The 27,129-nt window shown below is 37.2% G+C and overlaps 1 protein-coding gene across 16 annotated transcripts in view; it reads right to left on the bottom strand.

Annotated features, from left to right (window-relative positions):
- The window catches only part of LDLRAD4 (low density lipoprotein receptor class A domain containing 4), a 440,516-nt gene that overhangs the window by 209,852 nt on the left and 203,535 nt on the right, over positions 1 to 27,129 (bottom strand). For 13 of the 16 annotated variants that reach the window (XM_039846456.1, XM_039846486.1, XM_039846524.1 and 10 more), the window contains one exon: positions 1,397 to 1,537. In XM_039846456.1, coding sequence (XP_039702390.1) covers positions 1,397 to 1,537 — 141 coding nt within the window. Of the gene's footprint in view, positions 1 to 1,396; positions 1,538 to 1,765; positions 3,077 to 12,120; positions 12,126 to 16,652; positions 16,655 to 17,074; positions 18,360 to 27,129 lie in introns of those variants that run through there. The other 3 variants (XM_039846526.1, XM_039846535.1, XM_039846530.1) reach the window with 3 other exon arrangements.

Below are 27,129 nucleotides of genomic sequence, written 5' to 3'. Positions count from 1 at the left end.
TTAATCTTCACGATAACCATTCTCATGACCCACTGTGCAGATCAGGCCACAGAGGCACCCAACTGTTGGGTATGTGCCAGGGCCAGGATCTGAATGCAGCAGTCCAGCTTGAAACAGGCAGGACAATCACTTCAGGGACCCCTTCCCTGCACCCAGGCAAGCTGTATTATGCAAATTACAGTGTTGGCAACTGCAAAGGCTACTGCATAAAACATCACTAAGGGAAACACATGGACCTACTACCACGAAAGTACACATCTAACCTTAAATTGTCTTTTGAAAGTATAGAGATGGAACCCTAAGAACTCAGCATCAGAAAATCCAAACGGACACAAACAGAAAATTTTGAAAAAAACAATTGCACTATTAGACTCTTGAATTTAGCAAGTGTAAATAGCAGGCTTAAAATTTGCTAGGCACAGTTGTTTTCTGAGTTTTCCCCCAATATAAAAATACAGTAGGAACAGAGAATATTGTTTCTTTTTAAATATCTCTTCCAATTTCACAATACAGTATCAGTATTTATGTAATCTAATTTTCACAACAAACATTTTAAAGCTTTAAATAACAACAAATATAACTCCTCAAAATATTGTTGCTAAAACTGGGAAGATAAGCTGAATGTTTGAAGAAATGACCTCAGTAAGAAGACCCCATGAAGAGTGTCAGTGCTACAAACATTCCTCCAGAACTGCGAAAACATTCATCCTCAGCCCAATTCACTTGGCCCAAGGAAATACAGGAAACAATAAGCCACTTTTCCTTTCAGAAGTTCAACAGTGTTTCAAAGCTGCTTTCTCTCTCCTTCTTCATAAAAACATGAGATAAACAAAAATCAATGAACTTCAAACTCTTATTTCACCTTTTCAAATTAAGAAATGCTCAAAGCCTCAGCCTTAGGATTCACACATGTAAACACCTCACTTAAGTTGTTTTCCATCCAGTATCAAATAGAAAAACATACTATCAGAACCTTTTTAAAAAGTCCAATATAAATTTTTGTTTTCTTATTTTAATTACATGATTAATTATGGACTCTCCACATATCTTTATTTACTTATTTAAAATTACTTAAAAATATTAAAAATTCTACAAAACTGGTAGAAAGAATACTAAATTGATATTATTTTCTTGAATCTAGTCAGTGCTTCTAAGATAAGTAGCAAAAGCCTATTTCGAAACATAATGCCACTGGTCATCTCTGAAAATAGAATAAATTTTCCAGTTTTAGCTACACCAGCTTTCTATCCTAAAAGAAGAAAACATTTCCTCTGTGAAAATGCAAATCTCTTCTTACCCAGGAAAACAACATCCTTCCCATTTCCACAGGACCCTACTTCCTAACCATTTCAAAAACACAAATGTAATGATGCCAAGGTAAGTAGGAGGGACTTACAGTTGAAGATGCCCGGAGGTGGATGTTCAGTCACCAGGAGACAGTTTTCTTCATCACTGTTGTCCCCACAGTCATTCTGTTGGTTACAGACCAGTGAACCAAGATACAAGCATTTACCGCTGGTGCAGGTGAATTTGCACTCTGAAAAAGTACAATATAAAGCATGAAGCAGTCAATGCAAACTTGGTGCTCTTAGGTTATTTTTTTTTCTTCCCCATTTGTGTTCCATGACAGTTTGGGAACTCAGTCTATCTGGAGATACGAGGAAACTGAACTCAGAGAAAGATAATCTTGGTAAGGATCTTCCTTCTATGAAATGCACAGGATAGTGCCTCAGGGGCACTCCAGGGCCTGCTATACATTACTTACCCCACATTTCTAACCTCTGAAATGAGTAACACAGGTGCTTTCTTTCCATGACCTGTTCAGCAGAAGTCACAGCTATGAAGCTTGAAAAAACCCATGGCGGTTTTCCATGCCTCCAAGAATGAGGAGCCTGTGCAGCAGTGACTGGCTACAATAGAATTTGGGAGCTCAGGCTTGATAAAAGGAGGTGCATACATTTTATTTACAACTTGTCACTAGACGTTGTGAGGCTCTGAGCAAAATATTTAACCTATCTGGTGTTCATTAATCTCGTGCCTAAGAAAAACCAGGTTTAATACTAGGCAGGGGTAGCACTGACTTTATAATGTAAACATGGGAAAATAATGTGTGCTCTCTGCTACCTGAGAAGCATCTATTCCAAGGACCATGTGAGTGACTTAAAACAGGGATCCTCAACCCCTGGGCTGTGGACCGGTATCAGTTGGTGGCCTGTTAGGAACCTGGCCACACAGGAGGAGAGTGGCAAGCGAGTGAGCGAAGCTTTATCTGTATTTTCAGCCACTCCCCAGTGCTGGCATCACCACCTCAGCTCCACCTCAGATCAACAAGCATTAGATTCTCATGGAAGCACCAGTCCCTGGTGCCAAAAAGGTTGGGGATCACTGATAAAGAATAGGATGAAGCCCAACCCAAATCCCTATAGGCTACATTGAACATGGGACCCCTGAAGTCTGTACAAATCAATATTTGAAAATGGAATTTACTTTTATAAGACTTTTAAATAAATTTGCAAACAATGTATTACTATCAATTTAAGCAATTAAGGATAAAGGAAATTACATAATTATATACACGTGAGCTCATAAACATCTATGCATATCTTACATTGAATATTAGCTTGCATTCTGTGAGTTTTTTCCTAGGAGCACCCACAGATTTGCATAATACATCCTACTCAGTAGGCAGCTGGTAGAAAAATAACTCAAGAAAAGCATACCAAGACTCCCACTGACGCTAACTATTATTACAGCCTCTTCATTTCTCCTCAACTTCGTCTGTCTAGAATATGGTGGCAGATTTGGATCAAGTCCAAGGTCTTTTCAAGTCTAAAATTCTGTTATTCAAATAAAAGATTGGGCATCAGAACACCAAGGCCTCCTCCAGCTATACTGAGGACACATGGGGCAGCAGAGGAAAACCCTTTACCTGTTGTAAAGAGACAGAACTTAAATCCTCAAAAGTATTTATTTCTGTGACCCAGTATGAAAGCGATATTAGAATTCTCCATTTGTTCTCATTCCGTTAAAAGAGTATAGAAAAAGACACATGCCACAACCCTCGACCTAATTTAGAATAACACGTGAACACAGCCCCAAAGCACAACCACAAGTTCACATTGCTGGCTGCATAATCCTGGTTAAAAAAATCTGTGTGCTGAGTGTGATCCAGACCATGAAGTAGGAGCACTGCAGAAACCAAACTCTCTTCCCATAGGTGGAAAGATTAGAATCCAGCTGTTTGAAATTGCATTTATGAAGTGACGTTTTAAAAAACTTAATGGGGAAAATGAAAGAATTTATCTTTCTTTCCAAAAGAAATATTGGAGTTTGAATAAATACCAAACATGAAAAGGATGTTAAGCCGAAACAGGTATTCCTGATGTTGTTGAAATATTGATTGAAAAAAGGGAATACTACTTAAATTGAAGCAAACTCCAACTAAAAATTAACCATTGTTGTAGTTTGAAAGGATCTCAGGTTAGACTACTAAGTTCAAGTGGTACTTTAAACCAGCAAAAAAATAAAACCATATCCACACCTTACTCATTTCCACTTGTTCAACAGAGACCCAGTCTAGAGTATTACAATATTTTCAAAAAATGAATTATATAATTCATTCATTCATATAACCAATATTTTAGCACCTTCTATATTTTGTGCCAGGTATTGAGATGTGGAAACACAAAGATTAAAGAGCAAGCCCTCTTCAAAGGGCTTACAATGTGATTTTTTTTTTTAATGTGAGCAGTTACTAATATATTTGCTAACTCCTTCAACGCAATATTTTCCTTCTTGATATCCTTCACAACTAGAGTGCTATCCAACAACTAACAGGCTGGGCAGCACTCTAGGTGTGAAGGATATAAAGAAGGAATTTTGTTGAATAAATGAATGATCTAATCTGAGCCTCATGGGAACTCTGTGAAATAATTAGAGTATATATTATGATTCCCATTTTGTATATGAGGAAATTAAGATTCAGAGATTAAGTAATGCACTCGCAACTAAACTGCTAAAAAAAATGACAAAATACAGATGAGTATCCAAATTCTCTGCCTCTCTCTCATCTCAGGCTCTCTCCATCGCTGCCTCTCAGTTTCCAAATCTGCTTTCCTTTAATGAATGTGTAAGACTCATTTGTATTGAGGATGTCCATTAATGTAACAAAGTTCTCAAAATACATTGTTTTCGTAAGTAGGCTTACCATTACTCAGGACACAATAACAAGGCTTATGGAAATATTAACATCAATCCATTGGATTTGAAATTCCTAAAATCTAAATCTTCATAACTATGAGTCATTAGCTGAATATCAAACTAAAGGTCTCTCCATCACATGGCTACTTGAATCAAAACTACTAGATTGAAATTTTGAACCTATCAACTTCTTGATGTGATATAGAAAATACTAGAAAATTGCTATAATGCTATTAAGTGTTAAAGATTAGTGCTGAAACTGGAATAAAATTTCAGATCAGAGTAAAATGTATGTCCAAGTTAGCATAATTAGTGTTAGTAGAAGGCAGGCTTCCGACTCAATCTTGATTCATCTTGCAAGGTCATCTCTGCCACACTTTGCTTCCCAAAAGCCCAGTATGTTCAAACGTTAAGGGATAGTCCTCTAATAACTAGGTTATTGTGATCTTTCAAACAAATAACCCTAGATGAGAGGCTCTGTGTCTGCATACTGAAATCACCCGGGCATCTTTCAACACTACTGATATCTGAGCTCCAGCCCAGGCCACTGCTCTCACTAGCCTGTGGTACACCCTGGGCACTAAAGGTTTCTAGAGATCCTTAGAATAATTCTAATGGGCATTCAAGGTGGAGAAACACTGCCTGGTGAATAGTAGTAACTCACTTATATTAAGCCCTCTCTTTAGATAATAGTATTTTATTGGAATGTTTAGTTAGTATTTGATAATTTACTAAAAAAGAAAAAACAAAACGCTAAAAAACAATCTCTTAAAATAGGCAGGTATTTTGATGATTTCTGGATATAGGGTCTGATTGCTGCAGCTCTGTACTGTTAATGGGATATTTCAGAAACTTTGGGACCCAAAAACTCCATTTTGACACCCTAGAGCTAGGAAATGTCCTCAATGAAGTAAAACTCAAGTCAGGGAAATAAGATAGAAGAAAAAAAAAGTTTTATTATTATATTTTGTCCATTATTTGTGGAACTTGAGTATTTCTGTCAGAAGTTGAAGGAAATCAAAGATAGTTAAATATTGAAAATATTTTGGCTACAAATTCATGGTGATTTCAGATGTGTAATATTGGAATGGAATACAGAATGAACAATTTGAGAACCAGTTCTTCCTTCAAGAGCTATAGATTTAATTTTTTAAATTATAATATTTAAATAATTCTTCTTCTTTAAAGTCAGACTTTTTAAATAAAGAAAATGGCATTCCTTTCTGCCATAATTCTCTATGTGATTTCTAACAAAAAAATTTCTAGGACCAGCAATAAATTTTAGAAATACATTATATACTCATAGAATAAAGAAATTTTTTCCCAAATATTGGGTTTCCTTCAATTTCTCTACATGCCTACATAAACCTTCTGATGAATTTCAGTGACTTTTAATTGTCATAGATTCATAAAATTCTGATGCTGAGAGGGCCCTAAAGACACAGTGGTCAAAGCTCTCATGTCACAGACAAGGAAATAGTCCAGAGGGAATTCCACCCAAAGTGGAGAACGAATTCCCTGTCATAGAACATAAAACTCAAGATTTCTACCAAATTGGGAGGAAAAAACCCCTTTTGTCCCAAATGTCATAATATGTACAAACTAATAGTAACCAATTGGAATATACTTTGTGAGAGAGGAGAAAGCAAAAGAATGACTAAGAGTAAGAAAATTTCCTAATATTTTGTGACCTTTATTAAAAAAAAAAAAGCAACTTTAAGAGTCCTGAAATCAGGCAAATAGAACATCTCAGGGTGTTCTGTGAATTTAAAACTTTTATACAAAAAAAACTATATTAACAAAAATTTTAAGGACCAGTGGCTTAACAATTTGAATATTCTAAATCTAAACTTGGACAGGATAAATGCTTAATCTTGACTTTCAGGAAACAAATCTGCATCTCAGGGACCAAAGTTAATCCAGTTGGTAGAATCAACATTTTATTAGTTAAAGAGCAACAAAAAGTACTTGAAATTTGTGAGGATGTAGATCTTAAATATTCTCACCACACACACACACACAAAAAGAAATAGTAATTAAGCAATGTGATGCGGTTTTAGCTAATACCATGATGATGGTGGTCATCGTTTTGCAATATATAAGTGTACCGCATCAATACATACACCTTAAACTTATACAATGTTATATGTCAATTTTATCTCAATATAACTGGGGGAAGCTAACAAAAAGTTTTTCTCAATTTTTCCTACACTCTTTTTAAAGACTTAGTTTTCACAGATATGATCTTAGTCACAAAATAAAGACCTATATAGAGTATTAAATCACAACTGTAAAGTCAGTCTTTTTTTCTGTGTGAATTGGCAAAGTAGTCTACCATAGCTATTTCTGTTAACTTTTATATAGCAGCATCAACTCATTCAGCTCACACTTCTATCATTCACAAACCTGATAACTGAGATTCTGGCTAAAACATTTCTGATATTAAAATCTAGAAACTACTCTCAGTAATGGGGGCCTTCTCAATGTACTTACTTTGTAAAAACAAAGAGAAAAACTTAGCCATTAATAACCTATAAGTAAAGAATTAATGAGTTTCTAAAATTAAGATAATTTTATCATAACCAACGTAAGTTTACATTTCCTAGTATAGAGATGATGACGATATTTTTGTTGATTTATATACACATTGCCTAATCTCCTGCAAGGTACAAGATTACCCATCATAAAAGAGAAGTTCAATAAAAATGGAAAATAACAATTAAAAGACAAAAACCATGAACCTAGAATACAGAGGAAAGGAGAAAGCTCTAGTAGCTGGCCAAAAAAACCACATTCCAAGAAAATGAACTGCCACAAAGACAAGGAGGCATGGTGGTGAGCCCTCACTACCCATAAGGCATTCCAATTAATCAGAAACAGACTTTTTCCTGCTTCTAAGAATTAAGAGGATCTGTCACTCTTTTTATTAAAGGGTGTTGTACAATAATATGAATGCTAACTTAGATGCCAATTTTGTCAAAAAAGAAAAAGGGCTCCCCATATTGTTATTTCCTATATCAGCCTTCAGTGAGGTTGGAATACTGGAATAAGGGAGGCCAGAATTACAGTGCCCAGAAAGTAGTAATTTAGCAAATTATGAGGATCAAGTTTTGAGAATCTTTAGAATAGAAAAATTAATCCTAAGGGGTATTCTTCTTAAATGTCGTCTTTTGACAACATGTGAATGGCATAAGGATGATATATGCACATTCTTCTATAGAATTTTTCAATGCAAAAAATACATTTGACTAACCTATAAAAGACTGAATATCTCGCATGTTATCAACATTGATCTCCTCGGAAGTCTGAGCAGAGATTTGCAGAAGTTGTATATGCTCCACCTAACACCACATGGCAATCTGCATTGCTGCTGAGAGTCAAGCTTAAAGCCATGTGTCACTAAGGACACTCTCCCCTTACTCAGAGGAGGCTGACTTTCCTGATCATAAATTAGGAACAAAGGGGAATTTAATTTGAAGGTTTATATTCTGTGTAATGAATTAAGTTACCCCAGAAGCATTTAATGAAAGTCATATCTTAAGTGGCACTACTTAAACCATAGTTGTCCTTCAGAGAGATGAATATTAAATGGTATTTAATATGAGATGAATGTTAAAATGGCATTTCTCCCATATAATAAGATTAACAGAGAAGAGTCTCCCATTGAAGACAGTAAAAAACATTTCTTAAGCTCAATTCATTTTACGATATGGCTCATCATTCCCACTATGGTGCTGAAGAGATTTTAATGTCTCTGAAATTCTCTGAGAACCATAAGTGAAGAATATGCTCTCAAAAGTCCCAAACACTTTCAGACTTTAGACTTCTAGTGCTAAAATCACTGTTTAGAGAAGCTTAAAAAAACTACCCAAATTTCATCAAAACACAATGAGGTATTTTAAAAGTCCTTTAGGATTTGAATTGGCAAATAGCCCTGTTTCTTTTCCATGTTTAAAACCACTGAATAAATGAATATGTTTTTGTCTTTCTGTATGTAAAATGTAAGGAGGTATTCTTATTATCTTCTTAGAACAGCGCTGGAAGCAAGCAGGTTAGAATCACCTTAAACACTTTGAGGAACAGATATATTGATATATGTCATGCACATGAGAATATAGTTTGAAAGGATGTCTACCAAAATATAAAGTGACTACTTCTGGATGTTGAGGTCACTAGTAATTCATAAGTTTCTTAAAAATTTTATATATGATTTTATACCAGAAAAAATATAAAGCCTATTTTAAAGGGAAAAAATCTCTGTGAAAACCAAATGTTTGTAGAATTCTAAATCCATCACAATCCTAATTTTAAATGCTCTAATAAATAAAGTACCTAATTCCCTGTGGCATTATCCAAACAGAAATCCAGATACACAGCTTCAGCCTCACAAGGGTAAGTACTATTTCAATTACATTTCATTTCATGAAGTACATCGAGCACCTGCCATGGAGTGAAGCAGTAGTAACAACAAGGATACCAGTTGGCAGTAATTGCCTAAAGAGAGAGTGAGGGGAGAGGAGGTCTGCCATGAGGTCGGGCCAGTCCTGTGGAGTCTCGTGGGCCAGTGAACAGAAAGTGGCTTTTACTCTGAGTAAGACCTGAGGCTTTAAAAGATTCTGAGCCTAGGGATTAACACACTCTGACGTTTAAAAAAAAAAAAGTGCACGCGCTTGTGTATTGTGTATATGTGTTATTGTAGTGCAGCAGCAGAGACAGAATGAGGGGTGGGGAGGTGGGGAAGAGATGTTCAAGTTAATGGGTTTATACAAAGGAAAAAAAAAAACACCTACGTAAGCAGCGCACTGATCAGGACAGAAAGGCACACAGGCGGGTAGAGGAATGGGGTTTTCCTGGGGTGCTCTAACTTTCCTCTTAACAGAATGCCTCTGTCTGCGTTGTAAAAATAAGAGTGAGGGCAGGCATCCAGTTGTGAAGAACCTGGTATGCCTTGCTGAGAACGGTTAACGGCTCTCAATCTATAGATTTTAAATAAATGTATTTGAATGTAATGATAACCAAACAGCATCAAGCATTTAATACACATTCATCAAGACTCACCTTGCATAACCCTCTCAAGACTTTGTTCCCCTGAGTAAGCAGCATGAATGTCAAAACTCAGCAAGAGTTCTAAGTTATCTACTAACAGCTGTCCTTTCCATAAGCATCTGAAGTACACAGGTTATGAGGACCAACCCCAACTGGCAGGACCAACATAAATGGATGCACAAGTGTTTTACAGCATAAACCTGAGCCCTAAAGTGGAGACCACTACCTAAGACTGTAACATAGAAATCTGCCTGAATTTCCAGCCTGCTAAGTTATTCTATAAATTACAAATTTGCAAGCCTCCACAAGCAGGTGAGCCAATCCTTAAAATAAATGTAGATAGGTAGATTATTCGGTTGATAATAGATAAATCTCTATATACAGATAACTATATAAGCTGTCTAGACATTTAGATATTTTTACCTATCTAGATAATTAGGTATATAAGAAGAGGGAGTGTGTGTGTGTGTGTGTGTGTGTGTGTGTGTGTGTGTGTATTGACAGATCCTATTGGTTCAGTTATCAAATATCAAATGTCTGGACATTTCTATAGTTTCTTATTAATTACTTTTTTCTTTTATTAATTTTAACATTTTCAATTACAGTTGACATTATTATATTAGTTTCCTTATATATTTTAGATAATAATCCCTTATCAGATGTATCTTTAGCAAATATCTTCTCTCACTCAGTAGACTGTCTTTTCATTTTGTTGATGGTTTCCTTTGCTGTGCAAAGACTCTTTTATGTAGTTTGATGTAGTTCCATTTGTTTTTCTTTGGTTTTCCTTGCTGAGGAGATATATCAGAAAAAAATTACTAATAGCAATTTCAGGCCATACATTTAAATCTTTAATCCATTTTGAGTGTATTCTTATATATGATGTAAGAAAGTGATGCAGTTTCATTCTTTTGTATATGTCTGTCTGTCTGTCCAATACCATTTATCGAAGAGATTATCTTTACATTATTGCATATTCTTGCCTCCTTTGTCATAGATTAATCAACCATGATTAGGCATGACCTTATTTCTGAGCTCTTTATTCTGTTCCATTGATCTATATGTATGTTTTTTATGCCAGCACCATGCTGTATTGATTACTATAGCCTTGTAGTATAGTTTGGTATCAGGTAGTGTGATGCCTCCAATTTGTTCTTTCTTCAAATTGCGTTGGCTATTCTGGATCTTTTGTGGTTCCATATAAATTGTAGAATTATTTGTTCTAGTTCTGTGAACAACGCCATTGGTACTTTGATAGGGGTTGCATTGAATCTGTAGATTGCTTTGTGCAGTATGGACAATTTAATGATATTAATTCTTCCTATCCATAAGCATGGTGTATATCCTTCCATTTATTTGTTTATTCTTCAATTTCTTTCTTCAGTGTCTTATAGTTTTCTGAGTACAGGTCTTTTACTTCCTTGATTAAATTTATTCCTAGGTATTTAATTCTTTTTGATGCAATTGTAAATGGGATGATTTTCCTATTTTTGCTGATAGTCTGTGATTGGTGTATAAAAGTGCAACCGATTTCTGAATATTAATTTTGTATCCTGTTACTTTACTGAACTCATTTATCGGTTCTAATAGAGATTTTTTTAGTGGAATCTTTAGGGTTCTCTCTATATTGTATCATGTCATCCACAATAATGACAGTTTTACTTCTGCTTTTTCAATTTGGATGCCTTTCATTTATTTTTCCTGTCTGATTGCTGTGGCTAGGACTTCCAATTCTACATCATACAAAAGTGGTGAAAGTGGACATCCTTGTCTCATTCCTGATCTTAAAGAAAAAGCTCTCAGCTTTTCACCACTGAGTATGATGTTGGCTGTAGATTTGTCATACATGGCCTTTATTATGATGAGGTATGTTCCTTCTATCCCTACTTTGCTGACAGATCAAATATCATAAATGGATGTTCAGTTTTGTTAAATGCTTTGTCTGCATCTATTGATATTTTCATATGATTTTTATCCTTCATTTTGTTTACATGGTATATCATGTTAATTGTTTCACAGATATTGAACCAGACTTGCATCTCAGGAATAAATCCCACTTGACCATGGTGTATAATCTTTTTAATGTATTGCTGAATTCAGTTGGCTAATATTTTGTTGAGAATTTTGCATCTATGATCAGCAAGGATTTTGGACTATACTTTTCATTTTTTGGAGTGTCTTTGGTTTTGTTATCAGGTAACGCTGACCTCATAAAATGTGCTAGGGAGCCCTCCCTCCTCTTGAAATTTTTGGGATAGTTTAAGAAGGATAGGTATTAGTTCTTTGAATGTTTGTTAAAATTCAGCCATCTAGTCCAAGACTTTTGTTTGTTGATAGTGTTTTAACTACTGATGCAATTTCATTAGCAGTTATCAGTTTGTTCAGATTTTCTGTTTCTTCCTGATTGCGCCTTGGAAGATTGTATGTTTCTAGAAATTTATCAGTTTCTTCTATGTTATCCAATTTGTTGGCATATAATTGTTCATAGTATTTCCTTATAATACTTTGTACTTTTGTAGTGTCAGTTGTCACTTCTCTTTCATTTCTGATTCTATTTATTTGGGTCCTCTTTTTTCTTGATGAATCTTGCCAAAGGTTTATCAATTTTGTTTATCTTTTCAAAGACTCTGATCTTGGTTTCATTGATTATTTATTTATTTATTTATTTATTTATTTATTTATTTATTTATTTATTTTAGGCTCTATTTTGTTTGCTTCCACTCTGATCTTTATTAATTCCTTCCTTCTATTCATTTTGGGCTTTTTTTGCTGTTCTTTTTCTAGTTCCTTTAAGTGTAAGGTTAGATTGTTTATTTGAGATTTTTCTTGTTTCTTGAGGTAGGCTTGTATTGCTATAAAGTTCCTTCTTAAAACTGCTTTAGCTGTGCCCCATAGATTTTGGGTTGTTGTGTTATCATTTTCATTTGTCTCAAGGCATCTTTAGATTTCTTCGTTGCTCTTGTTAAGCCATTCATTAGTTAGTAGCATGTGATTTAGCCTCTAAGTGTTTGTGTGTTTGCATGTTTTCTTCTTGTAATTGATATCTAGCTTCATTCCATTGTGATCAAAAAAAGATGCTTGATTTCAATTTCCTTAAATTTACTGAAGCTAGTTTTGTGGCCTAATTCGTGATCTGTCCTGTAAAATGTTCCACGTGCACTTGAGAAAAAATGTATATTCTGTTGCTTTTGCATGCATGTCCTAAAACAATCAATTAAGTCCATCTGCTCTAATGTGTCATTTAAGGCCGTTATTTCCTTGTTGATTTTCTGTCAGGATGATATATCTATTGATGTCGATGGTGTGTTAAAGTCCCCCACAGTTACTGTCTTACTGTCAAACTCTCCCTTTATTCCCATTAACATTTGCTTTATAAATTTAGCTGCTCCTATGTTGAGTGCATAGATGTTTATAAAAGGTGTGTCCTCTTGTTGAATTGATCACTTGATCATTATGAAATGCCCGTCTTTGTCTCTTATTACAGTCCTTGTTTTACAGTCTGCCTTGTCTGATGTAAGTATTGCTACCCCAGCTTTTCTTTATTTACACTTGCATGAAATTCTTTTTCCATTCCTTTACTTTCAATCTGTGTGTTTCTTTCAATCCGAAGTGAGTCTCTTGTAGGCAGCATATGTATGGGTCTTGTTTTTTATTCATTGAGTCTCCCTATATCTTTTTATTAGAGTATTTAGTCCATTTACATTTAAAGCAATTATTGATAGGTACATAGTTATTGCTATTTTATAAATTTTCTAATTGGTTTTTTAGTTCTCTGATTCTTATTCTCTTGCTCTCTTCTTGCTGTACTGTTGATGGCTTTCTATACTGCTATGTTTAGATTCTTTTCTTTTTATTTTTTGTATATACATTGTAGATTTGGGGTTTGTGGTTACCATGTGCTTCCTATATATCAAGCTACATTTACAGCAGTCTATTTTAAATTGATAGTTGCTTAAGTTCAAACACATTGTAGAATCACTACAACTTTTATTCACTTCCTCCACATTTATATTTTTGTCATTATTTTTTACTTCTATTGTGTGTCTATTTATATATATTGCTTAATTTATTGTAATTATACATGATCTTCCTACTTTTGCCTTTTAACCTTTGTACTAGCTTTATAGTTTGTTGATCTACTGCTTTTATTATGTGTTTGCCTTTATCAGTGAGAATTATTTTATTTCCTCTATTTCTTAATTCATGTTTTTAATCTTTTCTTTTCCTCTTAAAGAAGTCCTGTTAACATTGCTTGTAATACTGGTTTGGTGATAATGAACTCCTTTAGTTTCTTCTTGTTTGAGAAACTATTTCTCCTCAATTCTAAATAATAGCTTTGCTAGGTAGAGTAATTTTGGTTGTAGGTCCTTGCTTTTCATTACTTTTAATATTTCATGCCGGTCCCTTCTGGCCTGCAAGGTTTCTGTTAAGAAAGTAGCTGACGGTCTCACGGGAGCTCCCTTGTAGGTAACTTATTGTTTTCTCTTGCTGCTTTTAAGATTCTCTCTTTGTCTTTGACTTTTGGCATTTTAATTATGATGTGTCTTGGTGTGGATCTCTTTAGGTTCATCTTGTTTGGGACTCAGTGCTTCGTGGACTTGTATATCTATTTCTTTCATGCGGTTAGGGAAATTTTCCATCATCATTTCTTCAAATAGGGTTTCAATTCCTTGTTCTTTTCTTCTTCTTCTGGTACCCCATATGATGAGGCTGTTGTTACACTTGATGTTGTCTTCATTTTTTAATGGATTCTTTCTTCTTTTTGCTGTTCCAGTTGGGTGTTTTCCTCTACCTTGTCTTTTAGATCTCTGATTTGATCCTCTGCGTCACCTAATCTATTGTTTGTTCCCTCTAATGTATTTTTCAATTCAGTTATTGTATTCTTCATTTCTTACTGGTTCTTTTTTGTTTTCTATCTCCATTTTTGTTTTTTCTTTGTTGAAGTTCTCACCGATTTCATCTATTCTTACCCCAACTTCTCTGAGCATTCTTATAACGAGCGCTTTGAACTCTGTATCTAGTAGATTGCTTGTCTCCATTTCATTTAGTTTTTTTCTTTTTTTTCCTGTGGTTTTGTCCTGTTCTTTCACTTGGGACATGTTTCTTTGTCTCCTAATTTTGGCCTCCCCCTCTATTTGTTTCTATGTATTAGGTGGATCTGCTATGTCTCCCAGTCTTGGCAGTGTGGCCTTATGTAGTAGGTGACCTGTGGGACCCAGTGGCAGTCTCCTTCATCACCTGAGCCTGGTGTTTTAGGGATGTCCACTGTGTGAGTTGTATATGTCCTCCTGTTGTAGTTGAACTTTGATTGCTGTTGGAATGTCAGTGGGTGGGATGGACCCTCAGGCTGACTGACTGGTTGTGAGGACTGGCTGACTACAGTAGACAAGCTGTTATGTGAGGGCTAACCCTACAGAGCAGGATTCACTTTAGTGGGACTCTGGGGCCTGCTGAATCAAACCTTTGGGTATGTTTGTGGAGCTATTTGGGTGGTGCTCTGGTATGGTCCGAAACAATGGGTGCGCTGGTTCTGGGGCCTCTTGGGAGAGATCTGGGCAGGCCAAGGTCAGCCACTGCCTGTGTCCACTCCAGAGCCAGCTGGTAGGAGCTACAAAGTAATCTGTGGTTGATTGTACCTGTGCTGGGCTTGCAGGTGCCTAGGAGAGGCTAGGTTGTACACCAAGGCTGCCTGCCACTAGTGACCCTTGGAGCCGCTTAGCAAGAGGTACAGGGCACACTGAGGCCAGATGGTAATTGTTTGTGGTTTGTGGACCTTTGAGAGATTTTAAGAAAGTCTGTAGCAGAAGCTGAGGAAGCACTGATGTGGAAAAGCCACTGGAATAGGTTCTGGTCTGATGCATGAGTTGGGTGGGGCAGAGTTTCATGGAATCACCAGAGCAGGGCAAAGGATGTTACTCAAGTTAATGGAGAGCTCAGATTTGGTGTCTGCCTGCTCCTGCTGGCTGGGTAGGATAAAATCCTAACAAAAAAAAACCAAACAAACAAATAAGCAAACAAACAAACAAACAAAACTATGGCAATGCCAGCACTTCCTTCCCCAGAGAGAGAGTCGCCCTCACCCTTGCCCCTCCAGCCCTTGCCCTGAAGCTAGTCAATTCAGCTCCTCCCCATATGTCCCTGTGCTTTTCAAGCTGCTGCCACAGCAGTGGCTCTATGAGCAAGTAAGTTTGTGAGTGAGTGAGTCTGTGGGCAGGCCTTTTAAGAGAAATGCTTGGGACTCTAGCAACCCTCCATCTCACTTAGCCACAATCTCTATTCATTTTCACAGCCAGATGTTATGGGGACTTCCCTTCCCAGCACTGAAACCCTTGGCTGGGGAGCCTGGTGTGGGGCTGGGACCCCTTATTCCTCAGGGGGGGATCTCTGCAACTGAGATATCCCTCCTATTTCTTAACCTCTGCATTGTGGTTGTGCAACCTGCCCATTCAGTGTTTGTGCTCCCCCTAGCAGTCTTGACATGGCTTCTTCAGATCCTTAGATATAGGAATTCTGTTCAGCTAGTCTTCAGATGATTCTCAATGACGGTTGTTTTATAATTTATTTGTAATTTTGATGTGGTCATGGGAGGAGATAAGCACCGCATTTACCTACTCTGCCATCTTGACCAAAAGTAGAAAGGATGACACTTATCCTCATGTCTTGCAACCTCTGCACATTGGAGCTCTTTCCCACTAAGCCACTCATTCATTCATTCTTTCATTCATTCATTCACTCATTCATTCATTCAAGATTCCTGCATTTCTCTGGACAAAAAGTATGGCCACAGGCACCAAGGAAAGAAGTAGACACTTCATTGTCCTGAGACTCAGGAAAATGGCTTCTCTCCCAGCTCTTAACTAAATATTGTGTTTATCCTCAGGTAAGACTCTTAATCTCTAGACTCATTACTGATAAATGAGGTGCCTGAATTACACCAATAGTTTAGAATCTTTACTGTAAACAACCTCGGTGTCCCTCTTGAGGTTTCAGAGTCTTCAGCAGGATATGGGGTTTAGGGGTGGGTGGGTCAATAAAGGAATCCTGACAGAGCTGTTAAGAGCTGCATACAGGTTAGGCTTTTTTTCTGAGATTTCATTAGAAACAGACATTCCCTAGCAAAAAATTTTGAAAGCCAATGAATATCTTACATTCTAACAAATCCTTTTAGTTCTGAAGAAAGCAATTTTAATGAATGAAATTCCACTTTATCCTTTTGGTACTTCTGATGCCCACTCTTGATTATTCTAATGATTATCCAAATGACAGGTGATTTTTCAAATTTCTGAATTCTAGACATTTTGATGCATACTGATATTACCTCCATGGGATCTTTCACATCAGCTATACAAACATACTTCCCCGATTTTATATGCTATTGGTACCATTCTTCATTTCTCTGCCCCCACAGCTTAATGTCTCTAATTTGCAATTCTCCCCTAAACAAATTTCGGTCAAGCTTTGGCCCCCATCACTGCACCAAAACTGCTTATCTGAGTCACCAATGACCCCTGTTGTTGTTAATTCCAGTGTAGACACCTCAGGCCTCATCTTACTAGACCACTTTTGACACAGCACTCATTAAATATTTATTAAATCAATCAATGAACAGAAGTAAAAACTCGTTGGGAGGTTCTTATAGGAATCACAATTAACTACTGCTATCCCTTGAGTGAAGAAAATTTTCTCCTACTGAGCAAATGTCCTCACTAGGTAGAAAGGAGACAAAAATAAAGAAATAAAATTCAAATATATCATTAGCAAATTACATATGATTTTTTAAGGCAAAGAATTAGTTAAAATTCTCAGCCAAAATAGTTTTTTTAATTACCTGTGGTCTTGTGTACAGGCTGATTCTCTCTCTAGTCTTCAATGTCATAAATATTTAGGCTTTTCCATCTGTCCCTTCGTAGTCATCTGGCCTAATTCCTAAATCACAATGATCTCTCTCAGCGCAGTCCCCGTGTGTTTTGGAGAGAAATCTCACTGTCTGGCTAGAGTGTTGGGCTGTTTATTCAGAGAATGGCCAACAGATTCCAGCACCCTGAGAAAAGAGTGTGAACACTGAGTCTTCCACTGGGAGCCAGGGAGTAAGGCAGGTATTTACCAATTAATAATTTCGCTGATCCACTCTTGTCCTTAAGTTGATTACTGCTTGTTATATTTTTCTATATATTTCCTCATTTTCTTTCCTCGAGCCTCCCAAGGCTGTCTGCGTTGCTCACCCTTTATGAAATGTCTCTTCTTGAAAATGTTTACTTCTGAGACCTCTACAAAAATCAAACCTTGTTGACCTCAAAGTATCACAGGGAGCCGGCTACAGAAACTCCTGTGTTCTTTGTTTCCTTTAGCCAACACACACTGGAATTTTGAGATGGTATCTTTATGCTTTTTAAATGGATAGTAGGATGCTCTACTGCAAGGAGAAAGTCCCTTGCCTCAAACAAAGAAGGATTGCTACCTTTTGTTTTGTCTTCCTGCATTGCTTTCTTAGAAGCTCTTCTTGTCTTCTCAAATAAACTTCCTACTTTAAGTCTTATTCAGCCCTATTGTCATCAGAATAAGCTGATAATCTCACCATTCACACTCTTGAACATAGTGCTGTATCTAGACAAGTCTCAAAGCTCCCTCACAACACACACAGCCCTAGAGATGCTCAGGGATGTTGATAGACTGATTTGTCCCTTCATCTCTACAGAGAAAGCTTCAGATATTTTAAACAATAGCCTCAGTTTCCACAACTAATCCAATTCTAGGCCAGGGATATGTGTGGGTGGAGAGCCATTTCCATGCATTCCTTCCAATGCCATACTTTAGAGGAAGGCAATATAGAGGGGCCTGCTTTGTTGTCAGAGGAGGCTCCCACTGATCTAAGACCAACTCTGCCTTGGGCAGGAGAGATAAAGGAGCCTCTAGCCCTGCACTCCACTCCCATCTATAGTTACTGCTTATTGGAGAAAATGACCTATTTCTGACAATGTAGGACCAATTAGAATCTCAAGTTCCATAAAGATAAATTTTTTTTGTCCTAACCATGCTCATTTCAAGCCTTTCATGAAGAATTTCTTTATAGTACCATGGGTCAATTAAGAATTTCTTGAATTCCTTTGCCTATCTCCTCATCATAGGCTTGAATTACTCTCAGTCTTTGCCTGGCTTCCCTTCTGCACCCACTTCCAACAGAATGGGTCTCAAATACCATCAATGCCCTATTCCAAGGACTCGTTCACATTGCTGCAACTGAGCCCAGATTGGCTAGACTGATAACCATAATAGTATCAATGACTCCATAAGTGAGGAAGCATATGATGAGAACAATTCATCCACTACGCTAGGCTCACCACTCTAGTATGGAAAGTTCATGTTTGTCCATACGTAAGCCTTTAATGCTCCTGCTGAAGCTAACCCCATTTTATCTTATTCTGTCCTTAATGGCGGTAGAAGTAACTGGTCTAACTTAACCATTCACACCCTCAAACATAGTTCTGAGGTTACTCTTTAGCTTTTTCATCTCCAAACTCCGATTTGTCATATTTGTCCACAGCACTGGAAAGAGTAAATACATGGACGTGGAGTTCAGTTTTAATTCTATTATTTCACAGTCAATATAGGAGGCTTTCTCAATATTATTTCTGTACGCAAATTTATAAAATAGCAATAATAATTGACATAGAGACAAATGTAGCATAGAATCTGGGTACTAAAACACACACTGAAAACAAGTTCATAAAAAAATACAAAACCAATTTTTCTTTACATTCAAATATAACAAAGCACAACTATTTAAAATGTAACCCTCCACACTCACATCCAAGACTCCCTATCTACATTCTTTGCTTTCTTTTTTCTATAGCACTTAATACCTTTTAATAAATCATATAATTAAATTTTTGTTTTGTTTACTGTCTCCAACCATTAGACTATAAGTTCACCTGAATGTAGAGATTTTTATGATATTGTTTCTTTCCTGAGGCTTAGAACAATATCTGCTATGTAATAGATTCTCAAAAAGTATCTGCTGATGAAGAAAGTTTATTCTATCAAGCAAATTGTTATTTCTAAATGATATCATGCTTCTCTTTTACTTTAAATCCTCCAATAGATTGCCATCACATTCAGAATATAGTCCATATTAACTAGATGGTCCTGCCCATCTTTCTAACTTCATTTCCCAATTCCTCTATATATCACCGTGGAAGCCTTATACACCAAAATGTTCTCAAGCACACCATGGCTTTACATCACTGTGCCTTGATGCACAGTATTTTTCTTGCCTAGAAAGACTTGTTTCCCACCCCTTACCTGACAAATGCCTACTGACCTTTCAGCATAAAAAAAGTACTATGTCTGTGAAGCCTTCCCTATCCTCTCCATTCCCACCCACAATTAAATACTGCTGCCTCTATGTTCCCATGGCAACCTGCACATCCCTCTGATACAGCACTTATTGCATTGCTGTCATTGTTTGTGTATTTGTCTGTCTCGCACACTGGTGAGACCTCTCGAGCCCAGAACACACCACATTTTTGCATGCCCAGCATCTAGTAGGTGATTAATAATTGCTTCAACTTAAATTGAATCAAAAGCACTGGGAAGAGGGGAAGAAAGAAGTGCAGTTTGGGTTCAGTTTTGTTACTTTCTCTTGCACCTGAAGTCTATGTTTTCACCACACACTATCCACACAGACACACCTGCTAATGAGAAAGATGTAAAAAGATGTACACACTTCACTACACTGGTTTTACATTGAACCAGAAGGGCCCATAATTCTTTGTTAATTCAAGCTATTAAAGCAGGATAAATTACACAAACCAGTATCCACTAAATGTCCATATTAGGAGACAATAAACATAGAAGATAATGTAAGGATATATATTTTTCACACAGAGAGAAAATTATACACAGAAATTATAAAATGTATATTATCACAGAATTCCTACGAGACAAAGGATACATGAGAGAGAACCACTTGCACGGGACTTTCTACAACTCTTCAGGTATGCATATTGGGAACAGCCAACAAGGATTACTGTAGATAAATGAAAACTGTGGGTCAGCAATAAGAAATGCAGACAAAAGAGTGAGTGAGTGTAAGTACTCATGGACTCAGCCCTCTCAGTTCTTGGAAGTGGGCGCAGTCATAGCACAATGGGAAATGTAGTAAAAGTAGCATTTACTAAGTTTCCTTAAAATCAAAACTTTTCCCCCTAAAGTCCAAAATTTGTCAGAGTTCTAGACAAGTGTTGACTCACTATGATTACACCAATGTTAATGAGACCAATAAAGGCTTCTGGAAACCAATAGTATTATAGGCATTTGCTTATCAATCCTCAAAGCAGGTTAAATTATGCCTAACCAGTAAAAAATACTAGGACTAACCATGCGGCCTGCTCAACTCCCCAGGCTGCCGCTAATAACTTCAGAGCCACACTCTTTACCCAGTTTCATCTTTTAACTTCTGGTTAGTGAAGATCATGTTACCAAGGTTGAGCTGCAAGCAGCTATAGCCCACAGCCTTGCACAAGCAAATTAAAAGGGAAATTTGAGCCTGTTATAGCCAAGCTGTTGTACCTAACAACATACTCTTCTGGTGCATGGCTGTGGAGACAAGAGGAGGGGAAAAAAATAGATATGTTGCTGGAGACAAAACAGCATAGTTTTTTCCTGTTTATCATTGTTTTTAACAAACAAACGCTTTTGCAGCAGTATGCAATATTTCTCTTCATTTGCAAGTAAGGCCTTATTGGGCTAGAAAGAGAGAATATTTCTTTGAATTTTGGAAATTGAAGGGCTGAGGCTCTTTTTCTACTGTGGTTCTTCTACCCTCAACATCCACAGCATGAGCCTCATGGGACCAGTACACTGAGGTATTTTTCAATAATAATGAATGTTCTATGAATAAAGGAATGATAAAATAATGGAATAAATTAAGTATATACACACTGGCAAAAAAGCTGCTATTAATTTGAGATGAATGAGTAATTTAATTGCAACAGAAATTAAAATGTACTCAGTCTGCAATGAACATTAAAAGTACAGGTCAGCCATTCTGTTGGAACCACTTGGTTACCATATTTCCTGGACTCTAGAACAAAGACATTTTAAGTCATTACAGTGTGTGGAGAACACCAGTATAGGTGGGTATGCACAACCTGATGCTGCAGGTGCAGTGTGAGCTTCTCCATGCCCATGGTCTCCAGCCCCTATCCACCAGCAGGCCTGCTTTACTGTGCTCTGCAGAATGTACTTCGCCTGGTGCTGATCCAAGTCATAAGAATATCTGCATTTTGGCTTGCACTATGGTACCCAAGGTATCTTCTAACTCTATAAACAGCAAACAGAGAAACACTATGACAGATGGGGTCAGCCTCTCAGAATGTCTACAAAAACATAGGGAGGCAGAGATAAGAGGTGGCCAGCAGCAGGGTGCCACTTCTTCTGCAAAGGACAGAGCTCCATCCTCAGTGACAGGAGGCCTAGAAGAGACTTGCATGTTGAAAGGAAGTTTGGCTTGGGTGGAATAGACACAGGCTTTCTCAAGCAGGCAGTGCTCACCCTGGGCACAAAGGCCTGCACTGGTTTCTCCATAGCCTTGTACAAGTTACAGTTTCCCTATTCTTAAACTTCCCTTTCAGGTTAACCAAACTTAAAGGTGTTGCCTTTCCAACCTTACTCTCACCAAATGTCAGATGCCTTTAACTTTTACTTTCTTTATCTCCATTGTTATTTACTCAATCATTTAGCATTCTGTCAATAACTATTATATGCTGGGTGCTATATTAGGGATTTTTTGCACATTATCTTAGATGAAGAAGGTGAGGCTCAGAAAGCTGCAATGAGCATATGGTCACCTGGAGAAGAGCCAGAAAACAATTCTTTGCATGCTCATCCTCCCCCACTATGGGCATTGGGCCCCTTGGTTCACACAGAGCTGTGATGTGTGAGTAGGAAGTGGAGTGATAGGAAGGGGGAGCTCCTATGGCGATGGTGGTGACAGAGCTGCAACACCTGCAGACCAGAGGGGAGAGGGTTGCAAAGCCCCAGCTGGCTTCTTCAATTCTACACCTTCCCTAGCTATCCAATGCCTATCCCTAAGACACAAATGATCTGTCAAGATGTACAAAAGTATCCTCACTCCTGGGCCCAGAAACACATGCCCATGAATGCCCTCCCCACACAAAGACCCAAAAGGCAACTTGAATATTCCATCCTGTACAGCTATTTCCTCTACAGAGACATTAAAAAGTTAGCCTGTGGTACTTAATGCAGAATGATATTCTCTGCTCCTTTTAACATTCCATGATTTTTCTTAATGACCCCTGCTATGCTTTGCTCTGCATAATGTAGAGGAAGGCTACTTAGGGAGGCTTCTCCATCCCATCACTGCATCTGGGCAGCTGCTTGGATGAGAACATCCTGCTGACTTAAGTTTCCACCAGGCTGCACTGAGTCCCTTTGTACATTTGGGAGATACAGGACTGACGTGCCTTTCAGCACCAGTAAATGAACTAACATTTTCTATGGTGTCCAGACCATTCTACAGTGAGTATTCTATGGTCTGCCACAACCCTCTGCAAAACTCAGGAAGCAATGAGTTTGGGCTGACAGGGGACCACTGTGTTCTATAAGCCATGCAAAAGAACCTGAGTAACATTTCACTTGGATGTCTCCAATAGAATAAAAGTTGGAACTCAAATATACTTTCATGAAGTTTATCTTCAATTATGGCCTGTGAAGAATTTAAGATGTCAAAAAGACATTTTATGCTCTGCTAGACTGTGTCCCAAGAACCCTCCTCTTTAAAAAAATGTTCTCAATATTGTAGGTATCACTTTTTCCATTATAAATCGCAAAGTGCGGTAGCCAATTAACAAGGGACAAACGGAAATCTAAGGAATAAAATAAATGAACAAACTAAATGAAAACAGACTCACAGATAGAGAAAACCTGGTGATTGTCAGAGGGGATGGGGTTTGGAGGGCTGGGTGAAAAAAGGTGAAGGGATAAAGAAGTAAAAATCAGTAGTTAGAAAAAAGTCACAGGGATGTAGAGTACAGCAAATGGAATATAGTCAATATTATTGTAATGCTTGTGCCAGATAGGTGTCAGAGTAATCAGAGGGATCATAAATTATATAAATGTTTAACCATTGCACTGTATATCTGAAACTAATATAATAATAATAATAATAATAATAATAATAATAAAACAAGGAACAAACTGTTGTTTCTCTTCTGAAGGTGAATACAGAATGGTACAGAGATTCTGTCATCAATCACTGTACTCAGGCACATAATTTATGGCAGCCTTTCAACCATATAGCTGAGGTCTGCATTGTGTGAACACATGCACGGAGGTGTGTTCCAGTCTACCAGCTGAGAACAGAGAATATTAGGGCTGGAAGAAACCCCAGAAATCATGTAATCCAACTCCCTCATTTTAGAGATGAGAAATTTTAGGCCCAAAGAAGGGAGTAGCTATAATATGGTGGAACTAGAATTAGACTACCTAGGTTCAAATCCTGGTGTGACCATTGTGTGACATTGGGCAAGTTACTTACCCATTCCAGGTCACAGTTTACATGGCTGTAAAATATACATAACAGTATCTACCTCATGGGGGATATTAAGAATAAAATTTATAATGGGTGCGAAGAACTTCAAAGACTCTCAGATATATATTAGATCTGAAACTAAGTTTGAGCTAAACCATGATCTAAAATTTTGGCCTAATGACTTCCAAGCCAATTGCTTTCCTATTTGGATCATCACTTACATTACACAGTATGTTGTAAAATGACACAAAGATTGAACATCATAGAATATATGGCTCTGTTATATACGTCTATATACCGAGGTCCTTGTCCCAAAAGTTATGTGGATTACCAAATATCATCATAGCATATAATTTTCTCAAATAAAATGTAATAAAGTATAGCTGAAAATTTTAAGAGACTCCTTTAGACTCTTAACGATTTTAAATCATTACTTTAGCCCTAAAATTTTTATAAAGCTAATAAAATACATTCCAATTGAAGGATTTACTGCACGTTTTTATTGTTAGAGAAAAAAGTACATGAAGAAGTTTTTTATTATGTTATACAATCAAGCCACCACTGAATTATATAATCTTTACTTTCATTTATATAAAATTTCTATTTTTTTTATTTTGAGATTCAACTGTACAAAGAGTCTAAAGGAGTCAGAAAGCCCCAAGGGTGGGAGTCACCTGTGACTGGCTAGCACTCTATTGCTGGCCCAATGACTGGCCCATGAATAAATACTTCTGAAACCAAACTTTTGTCTGGCAGGCAATTCCAACAAACCATAGCTCAAAATATTTGTTCATTAGCTGCTATTCAAAACTTCAAACTTGGCACACCAAAGGTAGTTTAAATGTCTTAATGTGCAATGTACAAATACAGGATATTAAAAAGTTGCCTGAGGGCAATCCATAGCAACAAGTGCCTGCAATAAAATAATAAGACCCAGAACCTATAAGAGATAAAGCTGAGGATAGAGAAAACATGAGAAGAGGTCTAGGGCATCGATGAAAGATGTAGTTTTAAGGGCCCCTCAGGCAGGAAGAATGGTTTGGAAGAGGTCTGGCTCAGGTCGAGTCCAATGGCATGAACCTCCACATCCCAGATGGAGAATCAGACAAGAGCACAGGAACTGTGAGTCGCTGGAACCAGGTGAGGTTCCCAATAAAGACAGCACTGAGCTGGCCCTTAAAGGCTAAATAGGAGAGGCAGTCCTGGCTTAGTCCCAGTGCCCAAGAAGTGGGGCACATGAAGGTACTTGTTTGCAGCACCATGAGTGTCCCCCATGGCTCTGGCTGAGCTAGAGGTAGAAGACAGACTAATTGAGGAAGAGGCTACGGAGGAAGAGTGGCACTAGCCTGTGAGGGTCTTGGTGATAAGCAGGTGTTCCAAGGCTCACTGAGGGCCCAGGAGTCCTGAAGATCCAGGAAGTCAAACCTCCAGGATTACTGACATTTGAATAAGAGGTGAGCTACAGAATTAGGGTAATCTTTCATTTCTGGGACCTCTTTCTCAGTCTAAAAGTGCTAACTACCAACACAGATCTGTAGCCCGGTGGTGTCAGGATTTGACATGTTGTAAAACATATATTTAAAAAGGTAGATAAAAGGAATCACCCAAAAAAATGGCTACAACAAGTTAATCAAGCAAAAGGTAATCCTGATATCTCTAGACCACTGTAATGGGGGCATGAATTTGTGTAGTTTGAAATATATCAAACCATTAAATTATTTGCAAATAAAGAGATGTGTTTAGGCCATCACATTAAAGTAGAAAAAATTGGTTTTCCTTAGCACCTTACTTTTGGATTGAAATTTTTTACAAAACATATCATTATGGTGGGTAAACTTGAGAGAGAAGAAATCAATTTATGCAAATACATTTCTTAAAATATATTTTACAGTTTTCAGATCGTGGCCAGATCTACCCTTACCACGCTGAGATGTAAACTATGGAATCTCAAGCTACAAGCCATTCCCCATTCAGAATTATCTGCCCTAATTTTTCTAATGTAGCAATTGATTTCAGAGGCAGCGTAGCACAGTATATAAGTGTGAATATTGCTGCCAGAGCATCCAGATTTAAAGCATGGCTCCACGACTGCAATCTTGGGCAAGTCACTAACCACGCTGTGCTTCAGTTCCCTTAGCTATAGAAAAGGAGACAGAAATAGTACCTATCTCATAAGTTTGCTATGAGAATTAACTCAAATAACATAAATGAAAGAACCAAAAATAGTGTGTGACATAGAGAATACCATGTAAGTGTATGCTATGATTATTGATATCTTCTTTTATAACAAATTTTTTCCCTTTATTATAAATCGTGTTCATATTTTTCACCAATAGCATCCAGCATAGCTTTTTTTTTGCTACAGCAAATAAATTTTTTACAAATAGAAAATAAAATTTTGTTGAATAAATGAATTTCTATTTCACTAAATACAAAAACAAATGCTTTATGACTTCAGTATGATACCAAGAAACACAAACACCTGAAGTAGACAGATCTTTCCCTAAGCTGCTATATAATTAATACAGTGGTTTTTTTTATGAGGTCTGTTCCTTTTTTATCTCTACAGCAGGGTATGATAATGATTCCTGCTGACCTCATGCATCAAATAAGATAATAGACCCATGAGTGAAGGTGGAACCACAAACCACTAAAGACAAAGTTACTGTTATTGTTGGAAAGAAAACTTGAAACAAAACCATAATTTCCAAAGGTATTGGTGCTGGGATGATCCCATTCACACAACTTTTTTAAAGAGGCAAACACCTGAAGAGGCCCAGGGCTGCTGAATATTCTGGCTAGTGAGTACAGCAATCATGGTCATTTGCATTTATAACTGGGCAAGGGACTTCATGTGTATTATCCCATCTAAACTTCACGACACATCCACAAGAGGTATTACTGGGCACAACTGAGTCCACTTCCCCAAGGGTAAACTGAGTATGAGTTGTCACAGTGAAGAACAGTCACTGTGTGTGATATAGCACAGACCCCCACCCAGGGGTTAGGACTCCAGTTTCTAGGATCAGCTCTGATAAAAGGTGGTTGTGTGACTTTAAATGCTCTGGGCCTTGGTTTCTATATCTTAAAAAAAAATGAGGAAACAAGAAAAAATGTGAAGACTTTTCTAGCATTAAACTTAACTTAAACTACCTCAGCAACAATTTACTAATTATGTTCTACTGTATGACCATGGTATTCCTTGTCTTAGTTTCCAGGCTGCTGCCCTCCTGCTGTGAATCCTTTTCCTTTATCTTTCCTTCAATCCAGCATCTTCCATTATCACAAAGAATCAAAGATCTCACCAGCCCCATGTCATTATTAACATCTAG

Source organism: Pteropus medius, unplaced genomic scaffold (genome assembly GCF_902729225.1).
Source record: "Pteropus medius unplaced genomic scaffold, Ma_sr-lr_union100, whole genome shotgun sequence".
NCBI lineage: Eukaryota > Metazoa > Chordata > Mammalia > Chiroptera > Pteropodidae > Pteropus > Pteropus medius.
Note: the sequence above shows the minus strand (reverse complement) of the source record. Positions and strands in the feature narration are given on the sequence as shown.